The following is a 23,002-nucleotide window of genomic DNA, read 5'->3' as shown; positions in this document are numbered from 1 at the left end:
GCATTAATCATTAACTAGTCCAACATGCAGACCTGCTGAGCTGTCATGGTGCTGTAGATGGGACTTTCATGCCTTGGAGCTCGGGCAATATACAAGGATTGTCAGTTTATTTGAGGCATTTGGCAACAACATTTCTCCAGGTTTTAATACATGAAAATCTTCAGACTATATCAGCACATCATAGAATAATGGGACTAGTAGAGAGATAAAGAATTTATCTAAGCAATCTGCTCCCACAGCAGCATTGGATTGCCTGAGAGGGCTAAGCTGTGGTTTCAAGCCACCACTGAGAAACAGGTTTTCCCAAGTAAGCTATCCCTGTCTTTCCTTAACAGTGGAAAAATTTTCTTGAGCTTTAGCCTGGATCTTTCTTGCTGTGGTGTAAGAATATTGGTTTGTATTCTGTCCTCCAGGGACATTACAAATGAACCATTCTTTTCCTTTCTGTAACATTTCATGTTACTGGAAGGATGTTAATCGTGTTCCTCTCCCATCCTTTTGCTAGGCTACACAACCTTGTTTCTTTCAATCAGCTCTTTCTTGTCAATCAGCTTGTCTCTTTCAATCAGATTTTTCTTAGATCATTCTTCCTCTGCATTTCTTCTATTTTTGGCAATACAGTCTTTATTTTTCTTGAGGGGCAGTGCCTGGTACCTGTGGCTGATAGTGAAAGGATTCATTCAGGCATCTTGCAGGTTACCTTCCTGCCTTATGCATCCAGCTATGGTGGCACCTTTCTTGGCACATGACATGGTGATTCATCTTCATGTTCATGTGTGTAACAACCAGACCATTTTTTAAAGAAAGGGCATCCAACCAGTTGATTTGATTCTGTGCTTTTACAGGCAATTTTTCCTGCCTACATGTAACTACTTACATTTTTTTATTTACTGTCACCTTTTTGGTTCAGACCTTTTTATCAGAGAAAGGTAATTTTGCATTTGAATCTTTTCCAAAATATACTTGCAGTCTCTCTGAGCTTAACCTCATTCTACTGATGAGGTATTTACTGTATATTTTAATCAAGAACCCATTTATGTTGCTTGTTTATGAGAATATCATATGAAATGTTGAAGCTATATGAAGATCAAAATGTATTACACCTACTATTTGTCACCCATAGACCTGTGGAATTATCATAAGAGACATTGATCTGGCATGACTCAACACATCTGTGGTGGCTGTTATCCCTGTCATTTTTATCTTCTTGATGCCTACAAAGAAAACTTAATTATGTGTTCCAGATTTATTCTTCAGAAAGAGAAGTTATCATGGTTCCAAAGCTCCATCTGCACCCCCTCCATTTTTTAAAGTAGGTCTTGTATTTGCCCTTTTTTAGTGCTGTACATACCTCACCTACCTTCTCTGAGATTTCAAAAAAAGAACCTGATGTCCACTTTTTCAGACCAGTTGCTTTATCTAGACATGTGTTGCCTCCTTCAACAATTCCTCCTAACTGATTACAGTTCAACGTAGAAAAGCCTTTCTTGTACAGTTTTTTCCTGTCCCCTGTATCAAACCCACTCTAAGAAAGGGAAAAAAGGATTTTTTAAAATTTTAAGACTTATAATATCTTATGACTCAGATGGTCTTTTCCAAGGAAAACACTACAAATTAGTAAGAAAATAAAGATGCCTGTAGTTGTGTTACTTAAGCAGACACAGAATAGCAAGGTTATCTCTAAATGCACTTTGAGGCTTTTGGATTGGCTTGCATCTGATCACTTCCAATTCATATTGCATTTAAAAGTGAGGCTAGTGTTTACATTTAACATGAAACTTTTTAATGGCTTTTGGACTGTGGTTTTGCTGCAATAGTCCTTCTCTAAATTAACTATTCAGTCCTGCAAAATTTTCTTTGGTGAACTGCCCCTAATCTCATTAAGGTACCACTGCCTCCAACAAGGCATTTTCCCCTGAGTTAGTGGTTGAGAAATTTGGCCCCAGATAGAAAAGATCACTGGAAGCATAGCTGCATCCTGCTGTTTGTGCTGGCCCTCCTTTTACATTTTTCCATTCTGTATATTTTTGGGCTTGAGTTTTAGCTATTTGTTAGCAAAATGTAACTTTCAGTACCTAGCTATGTTCAGAATCACGGTTTGCTGAGGAAATTGTTCATTACACTCATCTAAGGTTTTTACTTTAGCTACTTTTAGTTAAAGTGTACAGGAGTGAGTTGTGTGGTGCTTTTTTTACTAGGAAAAGAAGTATATAAGTGTTCTGGTAATGTTCCACTGCCACATGAGAATATCTGTCACTTTTCTCTTTTCTAGTTAAATATGACTTGTTAACTTCCAGTGAAAAACCTCATCTTGGCAACATCTAAACATTTACTCTATATTTTGGTGACTGTTCATAACTTTGAGAGCCTGGGACCACTTATTTCCTTAATCACTCATCACCTGCAGTGGATGGTTAACATTTGCACTTGGGTAGCTGTGTCAGTGCTAACAGCTCACTGACAGCCAGCCAGGTGCACATCAGAGCACACAGCCCCACCACTGTCAGTTTTGCAAGTCCAAACATGAAAAAACAGCCCCCTTCACTCCTTCAGTGAGTATTTAGGCTGAGCCTGGAGGAACCTGTAGCATATTCTGGGAAGCATTATTCCATGGGAAGGTCTCTCATGGGAAAGGTCAGGGAACACCTGCCTCTGTGAGTCACAAGAGTACCTCATTGCTCAGTGTCACCACTGAGTCACTTCAGGACACATGCCTGGGAATGTTAGTGTACAAAACATGGATGTCTGTAGGGATGAGACCCTCAGTACTGACCAGCAGGGATGCAGGGCTTTCTATTGTATTCCTGAGGGTAAAAACCAAAAAGTAGCCTGAGCACCAAGAAACAGGTAGAACTCAATTTCTGTCAAACAGGAGGGTTTCCTCTGTCCTGCACCTCACACTGTAGTCCTCTTTTAAAAGAAAACTTTTAAATAGCTCATAATTTTATGTTACCCTGCCCTCCTTCCCGGTAAAAGGAATCCTTCTCTTTTGAAGTCTCCAGACCAAGGTCTGGGGATGAGTTTGGTGGGAATAAACAACTGTTGAGGCTCTTTGTTTGCTAGTATTCCCAGTGCAGGGACAAGATTAAAAAGCTGGAGGAAAACTACGGTGATGCCACAAACGAGAGTAGAAAACAAGAAATGGGAGGGAAGGACCCATCTCCACTTGAGCTGCTAAAAAGGATTGACAAGGTAATGTCACTTCTCATATCATAAGCCATCCTGCTGTGCTTGACCTCTTTTAGAAATTGCAAATAGTGTCTTTTATTTTTAAAATGAACCTTCTGTAAGAGGAATCAAAATAATTATGATTGGCCATTGTGAACTCCAGCCTAGCATCTGCTTTCCAGGTCAACTGAACATGGGACATTTGACTTCTTCCAGGACATGTGATGGTGTTCACAGGGGTCTGAGGATGAGGGAAGAGACAAGAATGTTGACTCCATGTTTCAGAAGGCTTGATTTATTATTTTATTATATATATTATATTAAAACTATACTAAAAGAATAGAAGAAAGGATTTCATCAGAAAGCTAGCTAAGAATAGAAAAAGAAAGAATGATAACAAAGGCTTGTGGCTCGGAGAGAGAGTCTGAGCCAGCTGACTGTGATTGGCCATTAATTAGAAACAACCACACGAGACCAATCACAGTCTTGGATTGGTTGCATTCCACAGCAGCAGATAACCATTGTTTACATTTTGTTCCTGAGGCCTCTCAGCTTCTCAGGAGAAAAAATCCTAAGGAAAGGATTTTTCATAAAATGTGTCTGTGACAAGGACAGGCTGGGGAGAGGGAGCTCTGTGAGGTACCCCTGGCTCTGCAGCATCCTCTGCTCACTCCCTTCACATCATTGGCACTTCATTGCAGGCCCACCTCACTAGGGGAAGGCACAGAAAAGGCAGCAGAGGGAGAGAAATGCAGAATAATAAACTGCTAACAAATAGGATTGTCAGTCTTTGCTAACTGGCCAGGAGCTGTTCACCACTATCCATGGGCTGTGAGCAGGAGGCAGACCTGCCAGCCTTGTCACAAAGCCTGCATGTGTGACACAGAAGCAAACACTGCCCCTTGGCAGGGCTGGGCCCTACTGCTTTCCTTCCCTGATGAAAAAGGAGCCACCAAAGAGAGCTTGGTGGAAGCAGCAGCCAGGCCAGCCCAGCAGCTACACCTGACTGCAGCACAGCTGGTGACTGCCCCAGGAGACTCCAGGGGGAAGCATTAGGTCCAATGGAAAGCCACTTTCAGAGCCCTCTGGCTGGGGGAGGAAGGTAAAAGAACAGCATTTTCTTATACAGTTTTGTCTGTCCCATTTATAGAAGCACAAAACTCTCCCCACAGTGTTCAGTATTTGGAGGGGATTTGCAAAGGTCTCTGAAGGTGTGAGGGCAGTAGCAGCAAGCTCTGAGCACACCCCAGAGTCCTTCTTTTGAAATCTAGTTTGTAAAGACAGACCCTGAACACAGCTGCTTGAGTTACCTGAGCTGTTTGCTTTACTGTCCCATATTCCTTGATAGGAGGAAGCTCTGCATAGCTGAGCAGGCCACAACAGAGCCTGCTACCACCAGCCTACACATTAAGGTTTTCTTGGAGTTGTGATAAGTTTAAATGTCTACTTCAATCTCCATGGGATTTAAAGTCATTGTAGTTATAATTTGTTTATGGAACCCATACTTTTTTTAGCATGGTAGCCTGCTACCACCAGCCTACACATTAAGAAGAAGGTTTTCTTGGAGTTGTGATAAGTTTAAATGTCTACTTCAATCTCCATGGATTTAAAGTCATTGTAGTTATAATTTGTTTATGCAGCCCATACTTTTTTAGCATGAGGAGGGGAAAAGTATTTAAAGGAAAAGCTGAAAGCTTCCATTGTGGTGTGACTCAAGGAACTGGAAAATTAAAAAAAAAATTATTACTAGAAAAAAGCCCCATTGCTTTCAAGAAAAGCACAGCAAGGCAGTAACAGTGGTGTAACCCCTGCCCCCAAAAGGACCTGGCCTGATATGGAAGAATTGTACAACTGACAGCAACCAACTGAAGCAATTTGGGCTTGGCAGAGAAGGTGTAAGTTTTGAGAAATCTGACAGTGAAGGTATTTGTTTATGACTGTTCACAGGTATTATTTCAGCAGCTCGAGGCATTCACAGAACACTTTGTGCTGCACCTTCCCCTGTCCTTTCCTTACACTGTGTTCTCCTCCTTGCTGCAGATAGAGGCAGAGCTGGTGCAGAAGGAGCAGAGGCTGCTGAAGATAGATTTTCTCTGTGAGAACATTTCTGATCTGACGGACAGAATGCGCGCTGTGGTGGAGAGCGGCAAGCAGGACATGCTGCTGTTCGCTAGGAGGGTAAGAAAGGCACTGCCTGCCAGCCTGCACAAAATGAAACACTGTCTGGGCAAGAGGTGATTCACTTGCAAATTACAAAAGTGGCTGGAAATGTTGAGAGGCAAGTCATAAGTCAGTCTTCAGAAATTACAGACAGGAATAGCAACAGAAATACAGATAAACCAAAACTATAAGGCGAATGTCCTCTCTTTTAAAAACAAAGTTGCACCATAAATGGTACCTTCCACTAAAATATAGAATTTGTTCTTTCTGAAGTAGATGCTTAGAAACTTTGTAGGAACCTCCTTTTGCAATGTACTTCGCGGCCTTTCCACAAAAAACAGGTCAAAGGCTAAAAAGAAATAAGGAAAAAAAAAGAAATAAAGGAAGGCCACGCAAATTCTATTCCAACATACAAAAAGGTGAACTTGGTATCTGGCTCAAAGTTCTTTTATTGTTTAGGTAGGGAGAATCACACAGGAAACATTTTTTCCAATACAGTTTTTAAAATATAATTATAGCAATTTGCTTTTAACTGCAAGTAATATTGTTTGGGAAAGACCAAAAATGCTCCTATCCCCCATATTCCTAATGAAAAAGCTGCAAATTGAGCAGAGCTGAGGGAAAGACAGAAAAAAAAAAAAGCTAAATAATTAATGTAAAATAAGGCCAGGGTAGAAATTTGTCTTAGATGTTAGGTTTGGCACACATGATGGCTTAAGACAGTTTTTTATAATTTATTTTAAACACATACAGAAATATCATAGTTGTTAACTGTGTTTGTGAAATGATGGCCATGGGCTAATAAACTACTGTAAAAATGGCAGTATGCCAAAAGTTGCATTTGCAAGTGCTCTGGCTGTCCCAGTTCCAATTAGTCACTTAAAGAGTATTAAAGCTTTTTGTTTTTTTTTATTCATCTGCAGTGAGACTCAGGGATTTCTGTCACATTCCTTTTCTGTTCGTCCCCCTTCCAAGGATAATGTCACAACCCACAGCCCCTGCATCAGCATTGTCACTCAATTATCTCATAGGAATTGGGCTTATTCCAGCTTTATTATGAAGCTAATTGTGTATAAACTCAAAAAGAATTGGGATCCCAGGACTTGAGGGCTGGGGGAGTTTTGTTGTCCAGCTGAAAAGGTCAAGAAGCAAAGACAAATGTGCTTTTCTTTTCTTGTACTGGAGTAAATGTGACTCCTTGAGCAGCCTTTTGGGGTTTTTTTAAGTGTTCACAAAAATTAAGTAATTTTCAAGAATTGAACTACTATTTAAAACCTTCTCAAGGGGGACTTATTTTCAGTGCCTAATGCTGAGCCAACTGTCATGCCCAGTGAGTGCCTAAAGGGAAGCCCTAACTACAATGCAGCTGTTTTGCATTCCAGAGCAACGAACTGCAGAGGGAGATAAATCGCAAAACCCAGGAGATAAGGGCTCTTTTTGCAGAGTTATCCATGAAGCAAGCACTTGCCCTTAAACTCCAGCAGGAAATCAGAGACAAAGAACAAGCTGTGATGACTGCTTCACTGATGATAAGTCAAGACCTTTCCCCTCCTAAAGCAGAAAAGGACGGGTGGAAGATCCTAGACAGTGAGAAGATACAAAAAGCAGCAGCTGAAGCCAGAGCTGAAGTAAGTTTTTGTCATACATTGCAAGAGCTCCAGGAGCCAGTGCAGATGATGGTACAGAAAAAGACAACTGACAACCCACTACAGTGGGTTTGTGGAGTTTTAACTCGAGTTTGGCACCACCTCTTGGAGCTGGTCATTGAATCTTAAGGAGATCATATATTAAAAACCTCACGTTTGGTTATTAAAGTAGTTTGTGTGACCATGCTGTTTGTGTGACCATGCTGAAGGGCAGGACAGCCATCAGTGGAATACTGCTTTTCACTGGATTTCAAGGTAAAGCTGCAAAAGGTGGAGTGTGGGGTTCAGGAGAAGTAAGTTTAATGTCTCCTGCATACAAGATACAATGAGCATCAGATCAGAAGCAGCAAGAAATCAGATTGCTGAGCAAGATACTGAGGGTAGGCAGGGCAGCATGGCAAACAGCACTTGAAACCTTACCCTGCTGGACACTGCCTCTGTCCTTGAGGTGGTCAGTGATCCCAGAGCAGAAAGCTCCTACATAGTAATAGTTTAGAATAAGAAACTTCTGTCATGAAACTTCTCCTCATGCTGTGACTCAAGTTTCCTTTCAGTGCTGGGGCTAAATGCCCACTCTAGTAACTATTCAGGAACAGAATTATTGCACAGATGTTCGGTGCATAATTACTACATCTAATTACTACATCTTTTAAAAGTTCATCTAATCTGTTTTCTTGACAAATAACAAAAGCATGGCAGGATCAAATTGTCTACTATAAAAGGACAAACTCATATCTACATGGTGAAACCTCATGCTTTCCTTTCAATAGCCCTTCAGCTTTGCTGGCTTGCCAGGGATTAGACAAGGGTGTCACCTTTGTCACGGGTTCTGTGCACTGGCTCGGGGCAGCACTGGAGTTTTAAAACACATGAGCCCTGTGTGACCAAGCTGTGCTTCTCTGACAGGAGCCTGCAGAGGAGACAGAAGGTGCACTGCCCAGCCACCATCCCACTACCCCCCAGGAGGAGGAGGAGGAGGAGGAAGAGGGACTCCCTTCAGATCCAGTGAGCCCCGGCCAAGACATTTAAAAAAGCCTCCTGCTGAGCCATCTGAAATCTGAACAGACAGCACCTGAAGCAGGAGAGACCATTACCAGCTGCTGGATCACAAGAGTTAGCAGCATTTACACTGCACTGAACAAAGATCTGTTGGTGTTCAGCCAAATTCCATGCTGAAAATGAAGTATTTGTTCATGCCAAAAGCACAGCTTACTGGTCAGTGATCCAGAATCCTTTCTCCTGGTACCTCAAATGCAATGCAGTATTTCCAAGTGTCAAGAAAAGTCCTCATGCTATACTTACTTTTTTTTCCAGGTGAAGTTTTATTCCAGCAGAAGGTATGTTAAAATACATTCATTAAAAAGAAAAGGCTAGGAAATCTTCTCCTGTTACTAATATAATACAAAGAGGCCATCACTTATAGCCATACACCAACATGGCTTTCTGCAGTCTGGGACTGGAGTTTACACTTGCCAGAGAAATTCTAATTATATTTAGAAAAATATTCTTCTCACTATGCAGTTACTAAGAAAGCTAAAGCTTCACTGGTGGCAGTGACAAGGCAGTGACAATGAACTTGCCAAGTCACTCCCAGGAACTGGATCTTTTTATTTCACTGGTAAGGAACAGGGAGCATCAATGGAGACTACTCAAAGAGAATATCAGAGGTTGTTTTGAAAACCTCCCAGATATATAAAATATTAATGAGTTTCTCTAGTTTACTAGTCTGGAATTTTGTAGAGGTTTTTTAAAATCCAAAAAAGGCTGCAGAAATCCTGCATGGCACAACTTGGCAATTTTCTCTGTGTAACATATTGCTATTCCTATTTGAAATTAATGTCACAGTTCAGAACTTAAAAGAGCAAACAATATTGGCTCAGTTACATACAAACAGAAGTTGAAAACAAAGGAAAACAGCCTGCCTAATTTCTTTCTGAAGCTGAAACTTGAACTGTAACACTAAAAGTTGTAAGAAAGGATTATGCAAAACTCTGTCCGAGCCACTGTTAAGATCAATTTCTAAAGCTTTTTTCTTATCCTGTTTACTTACAATATATTATACATATCTTTAAAAAACAACAAAAAACCTCTCAAATAAACAAACAAACCCTCAACAAAATCTGTCACGTGCACTTTAAGGGGATTATATTTTGTGCTAATTACAAAACTGAAAATATTAGAATGCAGCTCTAGAAGCAGAAGTACCATAAGGTAATTGATACCACCACAAGGAATGACTATCTCTTCACTCATGCCTGACATAAAAAGTCACCTGTCATTCTTACCTGCTTTACACAATCACACCAAGAAATCCTTTTATTAATCCAAGTAAACAGTTACTAGTTCTTGTAACCCTGCAACTGGACTGCCTTTTCCAGCATTGTCTTGTTAAAAGAAGTGACATTTATACCAATTTTCACAGCATGTTTTGATACTGTTGTTCTACTTCAAAATGAACCCACAGATATATTTCAAACCTAGGGTTATGTCAAAAGCATTTCTCTAGGATTATCTAGAAGTCAGTAATTTCAACCTCAGTTTGTTGGACCAAACACTGTTTTAGTAGCTCATGTCAGTACCAGTTACTACCCAAAATGCAGGTTATTTGGGAAACAACATTGCATTTAAATAAATACTTTTACAGAGGCACCACAGTTTGACAGCCTTCTTCTACAGCATGTTATTTCAGGAGTATTTGAGGCCCAGAAGTGTCATAGTGTGCTTGAGTGCTGTTTCCTCTACAAATCTTGCATTTACATGGCCTTGTTTTTCACATGGATGCACACCTAGAAAAACATGGTGAAGAAGTATTTACAAAATTGTACACGCTCCTGTACACTTCTAGCTGTCTATTAAACATCTTCATCACCAATACCAAAAGATAAGGGGTAATAGAAATGTGTTTTCATGCACCCAAAATACTTACAGATTTCAGTAGTGCCCTTTGGATGCTCATCCATGGCAAAAACTATCCTATTAGTGGGATGTAAGTAAATTATAACCCACACAGAGGGAAGCCTCTCTGGAGGCTGGACTTCCAAACTGGAGGTCCAAACCCAGCTTGAAGCAGAGTGGCTGTGTTGGTGCTAGCCCATGAACTGGCCCAGGGCACGTGCTCACATACTGCTGCTACATGGTTCAACTCTTTTTCCTCCCCAAACAGGATGATACCCATACATGGAGGCTCTTGGTCCCTGACACCTTCCTTCAGCAGAAATATGACCAAACCTATGTGTTCAGACATCACTGGAGTTTTAATAACTCAGTAATGTGAGTATAGGCAGGATACATCTGAGTGAGCATCAAAGGGTAACAATCACTGGTCTTCCAAAGTACAGAATGAGCACTACCTTGATTCTCTATCTCTGCCAGCATATTAGTCAGGTAGTTCAGTGGCAAAAACTCCACGGGGAAGGAGAGTCTCTCAGGGACAGGCCTGCTGCACTGTAAGGGAGAACATTCCGTGTTACTTCACAAAGTCACAGATGCACCAAGGTTTCAATGTTTCTTTAGTGTGTTACAGTCCACAGGAAGCTCAGGAATCTCAATACTGTCCAAGCATAAGATTTTAAAACAGCCTCTGTGCTCTTACCTGCCTGTTTCCCAGCTTCTCAAGCAAAAGTTTCACATATTTCTGTGCTATTAAATTTGCATTTATCGGATGATTCCAGTACTGGCGGACCTTTTGACCAAGAGCCTAGTAAGCAAAAAACAAACCCCAAAACATGAGAACATAGAATGGGACAGTGGAAACTTAGAAAGAGGAAAAGGCAGGAAAAGCTGACACAAAATCCAGGCTGCAAGGCAGATGTGCTTTGCTTTCAGACCCCAATGACAAGGCTAAGAGGTCATCATGTTTAGCCATGGAGCCTTCCTTTTGTAGTCAGTAACTAAGAGATCACACTGTGCTCTCAAAATGTGGGAAATCAAAATCTCCTCACTCAGTCCTCACCTCAGCTGGTCTGTCCCAGTGCCACTGTCCCACTTGACATGGGTACTTAAGTACTAATTGAACCTTTATCTTTTACTGTGTTTGATTTCAATCTATTCTTCCCCCAAAGAATAAAGTAGATGCCCCATTCCTCAAAGCTCTTTCAGGACAGGGCTTCTCAGACTCAGTCTTAAGGAACCTTAGAGAAGTAGAACACTGGCAAGGAAAGATACTGGGAATGTAATTTTGGATCCCATTATTCAGGTAATCATCATCCTGGAAACTGATAACATTGACTCACATTCCCAGAGCCAAGAGATTCAAAACCAGGTTTCCCAAAGCTTCCAATCCCAACCAATAAGCAAAAGAATAGGAACACACTGTGAAATTAGCTCCACCTTCTGCTAATTTCCCTGTGTAGATCTGCCCTTGCCCCTCCCCTTCAGCTGTACTGCAATGCAGACAGCTGTTCATTTTAAAAAATGCTGTACAGTTTATTGGAGCTTAAATCCTTGCTTCTGATTAAACTGAAGTCATCCACTGCATGTAACCTGCTCAAAATAGTCCAAGTCACCCCAAAGTGACCTTTCTGTCAAACAGACTATTCCCAGCATTTTTTCCCAAAGCTGTAAATAGATACAATAAAGCACTGAGTCTACTGTGCATAGCTAGCAGCAGTTGTTCCCTAACCCTCTCCCAGCTCAGCCCTTCACGTCAGAGCGTGCTTGGAATGGAGTTCCCCACGCACCAGGCCCGGGGCTGGCAACTCAGGGCCCCGTGCTGACCCCAGCTCACCAGGCCCTGGCCCAAAACAAGACACAGAGGACAAAGAACATCCTGTGGAGTTCTCCTCCTCTACCCCTTCTCAAAACTGCTGCCAAATAAAGAAGCCTTTGTTGGAGGAAAACCCAAGCAGCACTTCTGGCCATTTGAACTATAAGTGACAGCACATAAAGAGCAAACAATGGGCAACTCATGTGGAAAAAAGCCTGCTCTGCAGTGAGGCATTCCCCAAGGGGGATCCCTGGTGTTCCTCTGCCTCTTGACTTCTTGTGCTTCCCCTGCAGTCCTGTGCTGTGCACTAACAGCAAAAGGGGAGAGGGAGAAATACATCTCCCATCCTGCTGGAGTGATTTATGGAGGACCAGTAACCAGCTCTTGTGGCTACACAAGTCAGCTTGTCAGTGGGTGAGACTGTGAGGTTTAACTGAGGGGAGATCTTGTAATCCATCCCTACCACAAAGCTGTGGTACAACACAACTTACCAGCTTTTACTGTACCAGCTTTTGAGCATATTTTTTCAAATGTATAGAACCAAACAGAGGTCACAAGTGAGAAAGACTCCATGGATACTAAGAAGCACACACAAAACCCCCATAAACCCCCTTATAAACCCCTAAATAACCCTCATTGACTTATGCAAGTGGTAGTCAGCAGAATAGTGTCAGTCTTGTTAAATTCTGTAGGATACTGAAAACTCTGTTAAACACTATGGAAAAATCTGTAATTTAGGTTATCAAGGTAACCTAAAGGAGCAGCAGATGGTGAAACTGTGGCTGTTCTGGTTATATTTGAATCAGGCTCTATTTGCATCGCAGCCAAGTCTTTCATTGGTTTGACCCTATGCACAAGGAGTAATTTCCTATCAATTTCAAAATCCAAGAAATTACAGCTAAAGCCATTAGTTACCTCTGGAAGTCTCATGACAATACTAAACTTCAGCTTTTCATTCTGTTCAGTGTCATCCAGATCTATAAGCAACAGGGAAAAAAGCAAGTCAAACAAACAGTAATCACATAACAAACTTTCAACTTTCACTGAAGACATTCTGAATAAACATCACCTCCTTAGTGAAATGAAAATTTCAGTTTAAAGACTTATTTATAAGTTTATCATGTGTACAAATACATTTGTGTATATTTGTCCATAACTTCACTGTTTTATGTAACAATTTATACTGTAATTCAAATGCACTTTGATTAAGCACAACTCTTCAAGTTTATAATATTTAATTTATCAAGATCAAGCACAGATTGATACAGATACAGCACATTTTGCTGTCCCTTCTCTTGGACACTGGAGAAATAGCACAGCACTGGGCACAGCTGGCTCACATTCAGGTACCACGGACCAGCACCCCCTGGGCAGCTTTGCAGCCACTCTGCCCCAGCCTATGATCCTGTCTGGGGTTGTTGTGACCAAAGGGCAGGACCCAGCACTTGGCCTTGTTGAACCTCACACAACTGACCTCAGCCCATCAATCCAGCCTGTTCATATCTGTCTGCAGAGCCCTCTCACTCTCCTACCCAACTTGGTGTCATCTACAAAATGGCTGAGAAGTGCTTGATCCCCTTGTCCAGATCATTGATAAAGACATTAAACAGGACTGGGCCCAATACTGAGTTCTGGAACCCCACTGGGGACCAGCCACCAGCTGGATGTAGCTCCATTCCCCTCCACTCTCTGGGCCCAGCTCTCCAGCCAGTTTTATCCCAGTGAACAGTTTTATCCCTGGCTCCTATCCAGGCCACGATCAGCTGGTTTCTCCAGGACAATGCTGTGGGAAATGGTGTCAAAGGCTTCACTAAAGTCCAGGCAGACAACACCCAGAGCCTTTCCCTCACCCCCTGTGTGGGTCACTCAGTGACAGAAAGAGCTCAGGCAGGACCTGCCTTTCACAAACCCATGCTGGCTGGGTCTGATGCCCTGGTTGTCCTGCACACACCATGTGATGGCACTCAAGATGATCTGCTCCATAAGCTTCCCCAGCCACGAGGTCAGCTTGGCAGGCCTGTTCTTCTCTTTCCAAACATAAGGCAAAAGCTGAGGGCTGAGTAGCAGACCAACTTCCTCACACACAGGTGTGCACTTTCACAGAGTCACAGAAAGTCCCCAACAAACCCTACTATGATCTTTAGTATTTGTTTTTCTAAGAAGTCTTAACTGTAAAAACAACAAACTCAGATTCTCTCCGCACAGATATTTCTCTGATTGCTGTGGTAAGGCCAATCACATAGCTTGAGCCCAAACTTTCTCTTTTCAGGTAGGCAACACCCTCAGCTACAGCCCTCACTGAAACAACACTCTAAGGAGAGCTGAGTGTCCTGGGCAGTAAAACCTGTGTCCAAGGGGAGTGGTTCAAAGGACAGCACTGCCAGTTAGCTGGCTGGTAACAAATGAAACACCACGTTCACTGTACCTTTCAGCAATTTCCTGACACACGTTTCTGTCAATTGCAAGATGCCATTGTCAATATAGTGCAGGAGGGTGTGCAGAGGCAGACATCGAACACCAAGACCCAGGTGCAGAGTGTGAAAACCTATGCAAGAGACAAACTTGTTTGGTACAATATGTAGTTTTTCCTAATTCTCTATTTAAGACTGGAATTACTCTAGCTAAAACCATCACTTCCCTTGACTTCCGATTGTTTATAATTGGTAAGGAAATCAATTTATCAAGTCAGGTTATCTTATTTAGACATCTGTTAAGTCCTCTCAAGTACAATCTTGTCAGAAAGAAGAAAGCTAAGGGGACTGAAAACAGTCATTAAAGTCATACACTGTCCCTAAATGTCTCCAAGCTGTTGCCTTATATCTGAATTGCTCTATTAATTTGTCTTTTATCTCCCTCTCTCCTCCTAATTAATCAAAATCTGAGGCCTCACTACCCTCAGGATGTTGTTGCCACGAAGACACTCCCATGGGCAGCATTAATACTTTCCTTTGACATCAGCCTGATGATGGTCTTGTTATCATGTAACACTACTGTGTGGCAGCATTTGTGCCCACACAGACTGAGGGACAAACTCATACCAAAAGCAGTTGCAATGACCAAAGACAGATCAGGAAATAAAACCCAGAAAGATTCAAACAGAATTGGAAAGTGTTAAGATATTAAGATGTCAAGATGTCTTTCCCCAATGAAAATAAGCAAGTGCTTTGAAAATGCTGTAAAGAATTATGAGGAGCTCTAGGAAATGAGAGTCTACTATCAAGACCAGCTTTTCCATCAAGGCTGGAAGTAATCCCTTCAGGAAAAAACTGAAAATTATTAGCAGGGCAAGAGCATGAGAAAAATCACTCTATCTGCTACAGGATAGGAGTTTCCCTTGTGCCTCTTGACAACTTCCTTTGTGCCTTTAGACAACTGAAGTCCAGTTGTCTCAGTCTTAGTTCTGAGATAAGACTGCACCCACACATTCCATTGGAACCTCTGTTTAGTTTACTCTGTTTCTAGTAACTATTTAGTTTTGCTTCATTTCACTTGTACAGGTTTATCAAGAGCCTTCCCCTCTCTAACTGACTTGAATAGCTGTCAATACTGCCAAAGCTAACTTGACACACAAGCTGCAACCAGTGCTGTGCTGGGAGGAATTGATAGCACTGCTTTCCTCACCCATGATAAAAACAGCAAAACACAGAACTTACCAGGAGGTAAAGGCATGCACATGCCATTTGCTGCTTCCAGAATCCGACTCATGATATGGAACACCGCAAACTCTGCTGCACTTCCTCTCTCATCACTGAGATTACAAAGTAGCAACACATTAATTGCCATACTGGGAGTGCACTGGATGCCTGCCTTTGGGATGCAGGGCCATGGGATGCTGCCTTGTTTACTGAGGTGTCTCAGCCAGCACCAGCAGCCAGTGCTGCAGACACACAAAGTCTCTGTGGTGTCCCCATGTCCTCCCCCACTGATGCACATTTACAAGGCTCTCAGCAATACCTGGAATCAGCAGCAACAGGTAAAACGGTGCTGGTGTGAGTGACCTGGCTTTTATAGGTGTTTAATACCCACCACCCAGCTTAGGACCACTGCAAACTCAGCAAGTTTGAGCTCCAGCCATAACACTGCCTGTGTGGTTAATATTCACTGGCCTAGAGAGGGCCAGCAGGATCCTTAGGAAGAGTTAGTGACAGTAACATTGACAGCAGCACAAGCACTGAAGAGTTAGTAACACTGACATTGACACTGACAGCAGCACAAGCACTGACTGTTCAGAGGAGTACTGCTGATGAAGACCAAAATCATTATGCCCATATTTTAAAAGGCAGGCTGAAAACTTTAACAAATCACTTGCTCACAAGCAGAAGATACAGGAATGAAGCTGGTATCTCCTCCAAACTTCTTTCATTATTCGATGCACCAGATTCAGCTAAAACAAAAAAGAGAAGACTGGATGTTTCCAGGAGCCTGTATACAGCAGCCTTTTGGCCTTCATTCATTCCACACACCAGTTTATGTTAAAAGCTTCTCATGGGACTCCTACTAAGTCTTCATTTTTTTCTCTAGGGCCTTAAAATGTAGAGTTATTAAAATTAGAATTGTAACAGAATTGCCCTATTCCAGCTGTTTAAAGTGCTTCTAGCTTATCAAAGCATCATGCAAGACATACAGCAACACACTGTGCTTCTTGGAGATAACTGATCTCAGGCTCTTGCAGCAAATTCTCAAAGATCTGTTTGCCATGAAAGCAAAAACAGCATGTCCAAGTGGGTGAGCATTTGGCAAGGAACACTCTCAAGGGCTCAGCAAAAGCAGATAACGTTGAAGACAGTGGAATGTTCAGTTTGCCAGGAAAAGTATGCAGGAGCAATGACAGATCTAGTCCTGGAAAGGAGGGAAAATGAGACAAACAAATGCCTCTCCTCATCTATTTAGTTTCCTTTTTGTCCCCAGTGAAGTGAAACAATCCCTTGGCCCATGTTGTTGTTCTTTGTGCTCTCACATTGACATCCACCACACAGTCAGCATATACCAAAGCCACAAGCCCTGTTCTCACTTGGGCCTTCTCAGCTTCTGCAGCTCAGAGAAACCACACACGGAAGAGCTGAAACAACTTCCTCCTGGTTGTCATGTGTACCCAGTTCCACATCTCAGTAACACAACTGAGACACTTCCTCTGTGCCTTTTATCTCTGGCCCTCAAAGCACAGCAATCAATCAATCCCAGGAAACTCAGGAAACTAGTCTGAGCCCTGTTCTGCAAAGAGATGTCACAAGAAGTTAGGAACACTTTTCCTCCCTCCAGATGGGCAGAATCCAGGAATGCATTTTCCCTACTCTCTTTTCTCCTCATAGGCCTTGCCCTCTCCATTGTCTGACTCATCACAGGCTCTGAGCAAGAGAGAAACAGGGCACACAGGAGAGATCTGCATGCAAAGGCCAGAATTGGAATATTCATCTTCAGTAATGTTCCTGAGTGTTCCTCTGTGCCTTGGCCAGAAAGCTCTACAAGGTAGCACCTTTCCCATCCACCACAACTTGAGCCAGGCTTGCACAGCTGTCTGATGCAAAATAACTACCTAATACTTGCCATCTCCACACTTTCTAAATGCAATGGAAAGATCCAATTTGATCTTTCTGGAGTATAGCAAGTTTTCTAGGAAATGAGTGATTTCCAGTTTCCACAGAAGGGTCACAAGAGCCACACCTGCTGCTGGAATGAATTTCATCTCTGGCCAGCACAGAGAGTGCAGCTAAGGCCTCTGCACCAGGAGCTGCAGCTGGATCTGAAGGATCAGTTGAAGTGAAGGCTCTTACAAGCTCCAAAATCACCAATAATTATTTGTGCAACACGGATGGTTTTCAAGAGTATGCTACTCCAGAATAAGCATTTTTTGCTTAACAACACAGCAAACTGTACAGCTTTCACAGGGCACAGAAAGCTTAACAACTTCTTAAGTTACAATCATCCAAGCTATCACAACATACTTGCATCTTAAACACGTGAATGTTTGTGATGTGACACCCACACTAACAGCACAACTCTCTTTGGAGATTAACATCTACCCTTGGCATTGTAGGAAATACATACAGAAAGATAATCCACATCTCAATCTTTTTTTCAGAACAATACACACAAAATAATGTGCATGAGAGGAAGGCAGCATTATCTGTCTGATGGAAGGAGCACAGGCTGCTTCCTGTCCAAGGTTAGCAGTGGGTGTCTGGGGCAGCCAAGTTAAGAGCTACACTCACAGCAGGGGAGGCCATTTTTCCCTGAATAACAGACACACAATAAGAAGTTTTTTGGGGCACATCCACGAAGCCATTTCCCTTGGAGTGCTCTAAACTAACAAGAGAACACATGACCATCAGCAAGACAGCACATGCAGGAGGGCCTTGGCTGACAGTGCTGTCACCTTGTCTTGAAACATCTACAGTTCCAGGCAACAGTGCCAAGGAAACTGAAGCTCCCCTAAAGTAATTGGGAACCACAAGTGCTCAGCTCCCTTGGCTGTTTCAACAAGAAAGACTTCAAAGCCCAAGAAAAGTCAAAGAAAAGAACCAGGAGCAAAGGAGAAAAGGAAGTGAGACAAGGTCTTGCTGTCTTTCAGATCCCCTCCTGTGCAGTAGTATGACACAGTCTTCCTCCTCCCAAGGAAACTCAAATCCAAATGGTGTCTGTCTGTCTTCTGTTCCTCTGCAGCTGAGCTTACAGACATCAGGGGAAATGTGCAGCTACTGCAAGGACTTGCAGAGAAATTTCAGCAGTTTATTCAGGTCTGCCTGTTTCCTGTGCCACAGGCTGCCTGCTCACCCTGCCTCCCCTTCCGCTTGCTGTCAGGGCAGCAAATGTCACACTGCTTCTGTAAGATATTTCTCTCCTTTCCTGCCTCACTGAAATGAAAAGAGTGAGAAAAACAGATATGGAGCAAAGCTAAGGTAAAGTGATTGCAGAGGAGAGAGAGCCTATGGACAGCCACTGCAGGAAAGGTGGCACATGGACTGGGACCAGGCACAACCCAGCTCTGCAGAGCTGCTCAGCAAACAAGGAATTCCCACTGAGGTGTGTTATCTACACTTCCCCACTTTACTTCTCTGTATACAAGAACACACAGTTCTCTGACAGCAACCAGCCTTTGCCTGTTGTTTTACAAGAAACTCTCAGTGCTCCCAAGTTTTGGATTCTCTGACTTCTTCTGCAATTGATTTACACAGTGACTACACACCATGGAGCCTAATCTCAGCCACTCCTGGGCTCCTGAATGTAATGCAAAATATCTTATGAAAGCAAACAGACAAACTTCAAGTCTCTTCCTGTTTCATTAGTTTCAATAGCTCTGCTACTCACTGCTGATGCTACAGAAGAACTGCAGGAAGACTCAAACCAGTTCATTCCCCTGAAGAACTCTGAAACATTTAGGATATGGAAAGGTTTGAGAGATGTAAGAGTTTCTAATTAGGATGAGGGGAAATGTAAGGTTAAAAATGAAATCATTTTTAAAGATTTCCAAACAGTGCCTAAGATGCACCAGCAGAAAGCAGAAGCAACTTTTAGAGGCACGTTATCTTCATTTATAGTAGCTTTTCTAAGAATAAGCCTGTCAATTGAGAGAATTAGTCCTGAGAGTTTGCTTGTGGGGAGGGCTGAGATTTATTTTGCAAGATTTAGTCTACAATAATTTAGCCTTGCAGATCAAGGTTGAATAGATGTTTTCACATTTTTTATCTTAGTTTTTACTAAAAGTGAACAAATTGTTATTAGAAATTGAATAAAAGGAGAATAAATGTTCCACTTGGGCTTTTTTCAGCACCATTTTCAGGTACAGAGCTTTGGTTCATGTTGTACTGTTCCTGTTTTAATCAACCACTAGTTTCAGTTTCTTTCCTACACAGATACATAAAAGTCTGCCAATTACCAGTGAAACAACTTGTGAAGTTGTCAAAGTGAGGCCTGAAAAGTCAGGAAGGGCAGTGGGGCTGCAGGGGTTCAGAGTACGCTGTGACATTGACAGAGTAGCTGACTCACACAGGACTTTGGAGGACATGCAGGCATCTGGAGCCTCAAGGAAGTTTCCCAAGGTTTTCATCCCTAGAACACAGCACTATGGGGAGTTTCTACTGAACACTGGCACAAAGAACAGGATTTACAGTAGCCATGCAAGCTTTTGAGAACCCTGCGTTCTGCACTTAAAGGACACGATCTTGAGACAGACAAAACCAAGTAGGTAACTTCTGTGCACAAGTTATGGTTTTTGTGGCTTTTTGTTTTTAAAAGGTCTCTTAAGAGGATGAAAGACAGAAAAATAAGAACTTGGAAAGCAAATTTTCACAGTAGTTTACAAAGATTCTTCATGCAAAACTGTCTCCTGTCACACACACACTACTGAAGGCACAGTGTAGGAGTGGTGGTGATTTACCCACATGTCAGATTGTAGTGACAGCTTTTTTTGTTCATTTTTTATTTCCCCTGGTGGCACTTTCATTATTCAAGACTTGCAGAAATGTGTTCTACAGGAAACCAAATTGATCTAACAGCTTTAAACTTTCAGGATGAGTTCTCATTTTATTTCTGGGAGTAGACAAGCTGTAAATGGAACTCTTTCTTCTGTATTCTGAGTGACTGGTAATACTTTTAAAATAATATTTAAATATTATTAATTTTCTTTATCCATTTATACAATATTAGGCTGAAAAATATATTTAAATATCTTTTAAAAAAATCTTCCCACCAAATATATGCTATATACAACTGGTATACACCCAAGGACCTACAATCCAACAAATACACACTTGCTCACAATAGTGACTATGAAATCAAACTAACCAGGTTTGCAACATAATCCAAAACGATTTGGTCGATCTTCTTTTTTCCAACATATTGTAGATGTCTCATAAGGTGATCCTTCAGCTGAGCAACCATCTAGAAAAAAAGCCAACAATTTGTTGTTGTTGGGCATCTTCAAAGAAACACAAAAGCTGCAGCAGGTGCAGGGCCTGATCAATAGGCACTGGTGCAACAAAACATTTCCCCATTACAAAACTCCAGTCAGAGTGAGATCCCAAGCTGCTGTACAATCTTGCTAAATGCATCAGCAGATGTGAATATTCAAAATGGTTACTTGGTGCAAATTCAGCAAAATGAATACTAAGTTGAACTTTCCATGATACTGAAAAGAAAAAGCTTACAGTTCTCACGCCTCTCTGTGCAAAGCCAAGGGAACAGGATGAAAGAAGGATTTAAATATAACACTGAATTCTAAGAAGTACTTATTACAAACAAATAAACCTGAGAGATTTTATGACAGACAAAGCTAGCACAAGTACAATTTGTGGTAGTTGCCAAGAACCTGAGAACCAGAGTGATTAACAGCAATTTCAGGTTAAACATTAATTGTGAAGTCATTACAGTTGAGTGTTTGTTAACATACAGCCCATGCCACTCCCTACTCTCTCCTTTCTGAAACATTTGCTGACCTCATGTAGCTTCAGATTGCAGCTCAAGTCCATGCTGGCTCTTTTCTGAGAGTTACTAAGAAGCTCAGAGTGAAACTGGAGCAAATAAAAATCCCTGTCTCAAGGAACTTGTATACAGACTAATCCCACTGTGTCAATACAGCAATACAGGTATGAGGAAGGCACAGACAAACTGACCTGCTTTTTGGATCTGTCTGAATAAACAGAGGGGAAGGAATGTAGAGAAGCTGCAGAGAATGAGAGGCAAAACTTGGAAACAGGGAGACCACTGCAAAGAAGGAAAACTTGCCTCAGATGTGGACAGACAGGACAGTGTTGATCTGCTCTTCACTGCTGAGACCTTCCAGTGCATGCTGAAGAGTCAGTTGATTTTAAAAGTAGAAGAACAAGGGATAAGCCAAGACATGAATTTAGACAGAGATCAGGTAGGGATTTGAGACAGGATTTATTGCCCAGAAGCATATAGATGGTAGATGCTTTAGGGAGATCACTGGCAAAAACAATGGAAAAGAAGAAAGGACCTCAGAATGGCCAGAGGAGTCTCAGAAGTGACATAGAAGGAAAAGAAACAGTAAAAAGGCTGTTAAATTGAGGAGCAAGAAGATCTCTGCTCATCACATTGAGAGAATGGAGGGGGAGGAATTCACTTATATATGTTTTAAAGGCATAAAGAAGTCAAAAAATAGCTGACAGATTAAATGATCTCCCAGTTTCCAGCCAAAGTTATATTGGGAAAAAGCATTTTGACAAATCAACTTTCTATTGCTGTTTTTCCCCTATGCCTTACAATAACCTGCTAAGATAATATCATTATGATGATATTATCATGATATTTTAGATGAACTCTAAAACTTAGGAAATGCCATGTTTGCCCCATAGCTGCCCTGAGTGAGCTTCCACTCAGCACTGGGACTTGGAAGGTCACTCCTGACACATCTGTGGAGCCTGTGCGTCCTCTAGTGCACACTGACAGAAGCACAACATACCAGTCCCATGAGCAACTGCTGCTGATAATCCTCCTCTTCAAAGAGAGGTACCAGCCTCGCCTCTGGAACAAACAGAGCAACAGTCAGTCAAGGACATGGCACTAGGGAAATATCACAAGCACTCAGCCAGCTGCAAAAGGACTTAGGAGCAGACGAGCAAACAGAAGCTGTGGTGTGACCTACTCTGCTGCAGACCTAAGACACTGAAGAACCATGGACTGGATAGGAGGATAGAAAAATGGAAAATAACCCTTTATCTGCCATCCACTTCTTCTTCTCTTTGATATTTAAGTAAGAGTTATCACAGAGTGGTGACTCCTGAGAGCAAAGAGGCAGAGAGAATGTTCTGGTAACACCAGCACTGATGTGCTACTTAGATCTTGTCATTTACAAACAAACAAACTCTAGCAGCTGCGTGGGTTTTCCAAGAAAATGGCTAAACAGAAAGTAAATAGTTCAGGGAATCTCCTCCCACTGATTCTCTCCCATACTCTGGCTGCTTCTGGTACTCAGATTTGTAGACCACTATGAAAAGAATACAACTTCTCTAACTAAATGGAAGGAGATCACAGTGTCTGCTGAAATAAATAACCTATATTTCCTAATCAGTGCTTCCTGTCTACTAAAACAAAGGAAGAAAACCAATCTTCTATTTCATGACACAGATAAAACCAGCTCAAGATTTTATGGAACCAAGTGCTGAACTCTTCCAAAATTTTCACCTATTTTTGCTCACCTTCAAATATATTTACATCACCACTTAGCAGCACAAAGACCTGTGCTGCTTGATTTTAAAGGACTCAAGGACAAATCTACAGGGAAACACTACATAGATGTTTGTTACTGGATGGAAGCTATTTAGAAATTATCTAGTCACAGTTAAACATCTGACCTCTTTATCAATAA

The 23,002-nt window shown here is 41.9% G+C and overlaps 2 protein-coding genes and 1 long non-coding RNA gene across 3 annotated transcripts in view; 1 reads left to right on the top strand and 2 right to left on the bottom strand.

Annotated features, from left to right (window-relative positions):
* CCDC146 (coiled-coil domain containing 146) overlaps positions 1–9,093 on the top strand; it is a 59,455-nt gene extending 50,362 nt beyond the window's left edge. The window contains exons 15-18 of the mRNA XM_054514874.1: positions 3,064–3,192; positions 5,209–5,346; positions 6,711–6,956; positions 7,881–9,093. Of these exons, the coding sequence (XP_054370849.1) occupies positions 3,064–3,192; positions 5,209–5,346; positions 6,711–6,956; positions 7,881–8,003 (636 nt within the window). The 3' untranslated portion in view covers positions 8,004–9,093. The remainder of the gene's footprint in view (positions 1–3,063; positions 3,193–5,208; positions 5,347–6,710; positions 6,957–7,880) is intronic.
* LOC118697917 (uncharacterized) lies at positions 5,760–7,603 on the bottom strand. The gene is made up of 2 exons (XR_004981817.1): positions 7,395–7,603; positions 5,760–7,283 (listed from the first exon to the last, which is right to left on the bottom strand). It is a non-coding gene; the product is annotated as an uncharacterized LOC118697917 (long non-coding RNA).
* The window catches only part of GSAP (gamma-secretase activating protein), a 44,897-nt gene continuing 30,445 nt past the window's right edge, over positions 8,551–23,002 (bottom strand). The window contains exons 23-31 of the mRNA XM_036400925.2: positions 22,097–22,158; positions 20,461–20,556; positions 15,993–16,063; positions 15,333–15,427; positions 14,105–14,224; positions 12,595–12,656; positions 10,567–10,671; positions 10,325–10,418; positions 8,551–9,760 (exon numbers count right to left, since the gene is read on the bottom strand). Coding sequence (XP_036256818.1) covers positions 9,660–9,760; positions 10,325–10,418; positions 10,567–10,671; positions 12,595–12,656; positions 14,105–14,224; positions 15,333–15,427; positions 15,993–16,063; positions 20,461–20,556; positions 22,097–22,158 — 806 coding nt within the window. The 3' untranslated portion in view covers positions 8,551–9,659. The remainder of the gene's footprint in view (positions 9,761–10,324; positions 10,419–10,566; positions 10,672–12,594; positions 12,657–14,104; positions 14,225–15,332; positions 15,428–15,992; positions 16,064–20,460; positions 20,557–22,096; positions 22,159–23,002) is intronic.

Source organism: Molothrus ater, chromosome 5 (genome assembly GCF_012460135.2).
Source record: "Molothrus ater isolate BHLD 08-10-18 breed brown headed cowbird chromosome 5, BPBGC_Mater_1.1, whole genome shotgun sequence".
Taxonomy (NCBI): domain Eukaryota; kingdom Metazoa; phylum Chordata; class Aves; order Passeriformes; family Icteridae; genus Molothrus; species Molothrus ater.
The sequence above is the reverse complement of the archived record's forward strand: the minus strand, read 5'-3'. Positions and strand labels throughout refer to the sequence as shown.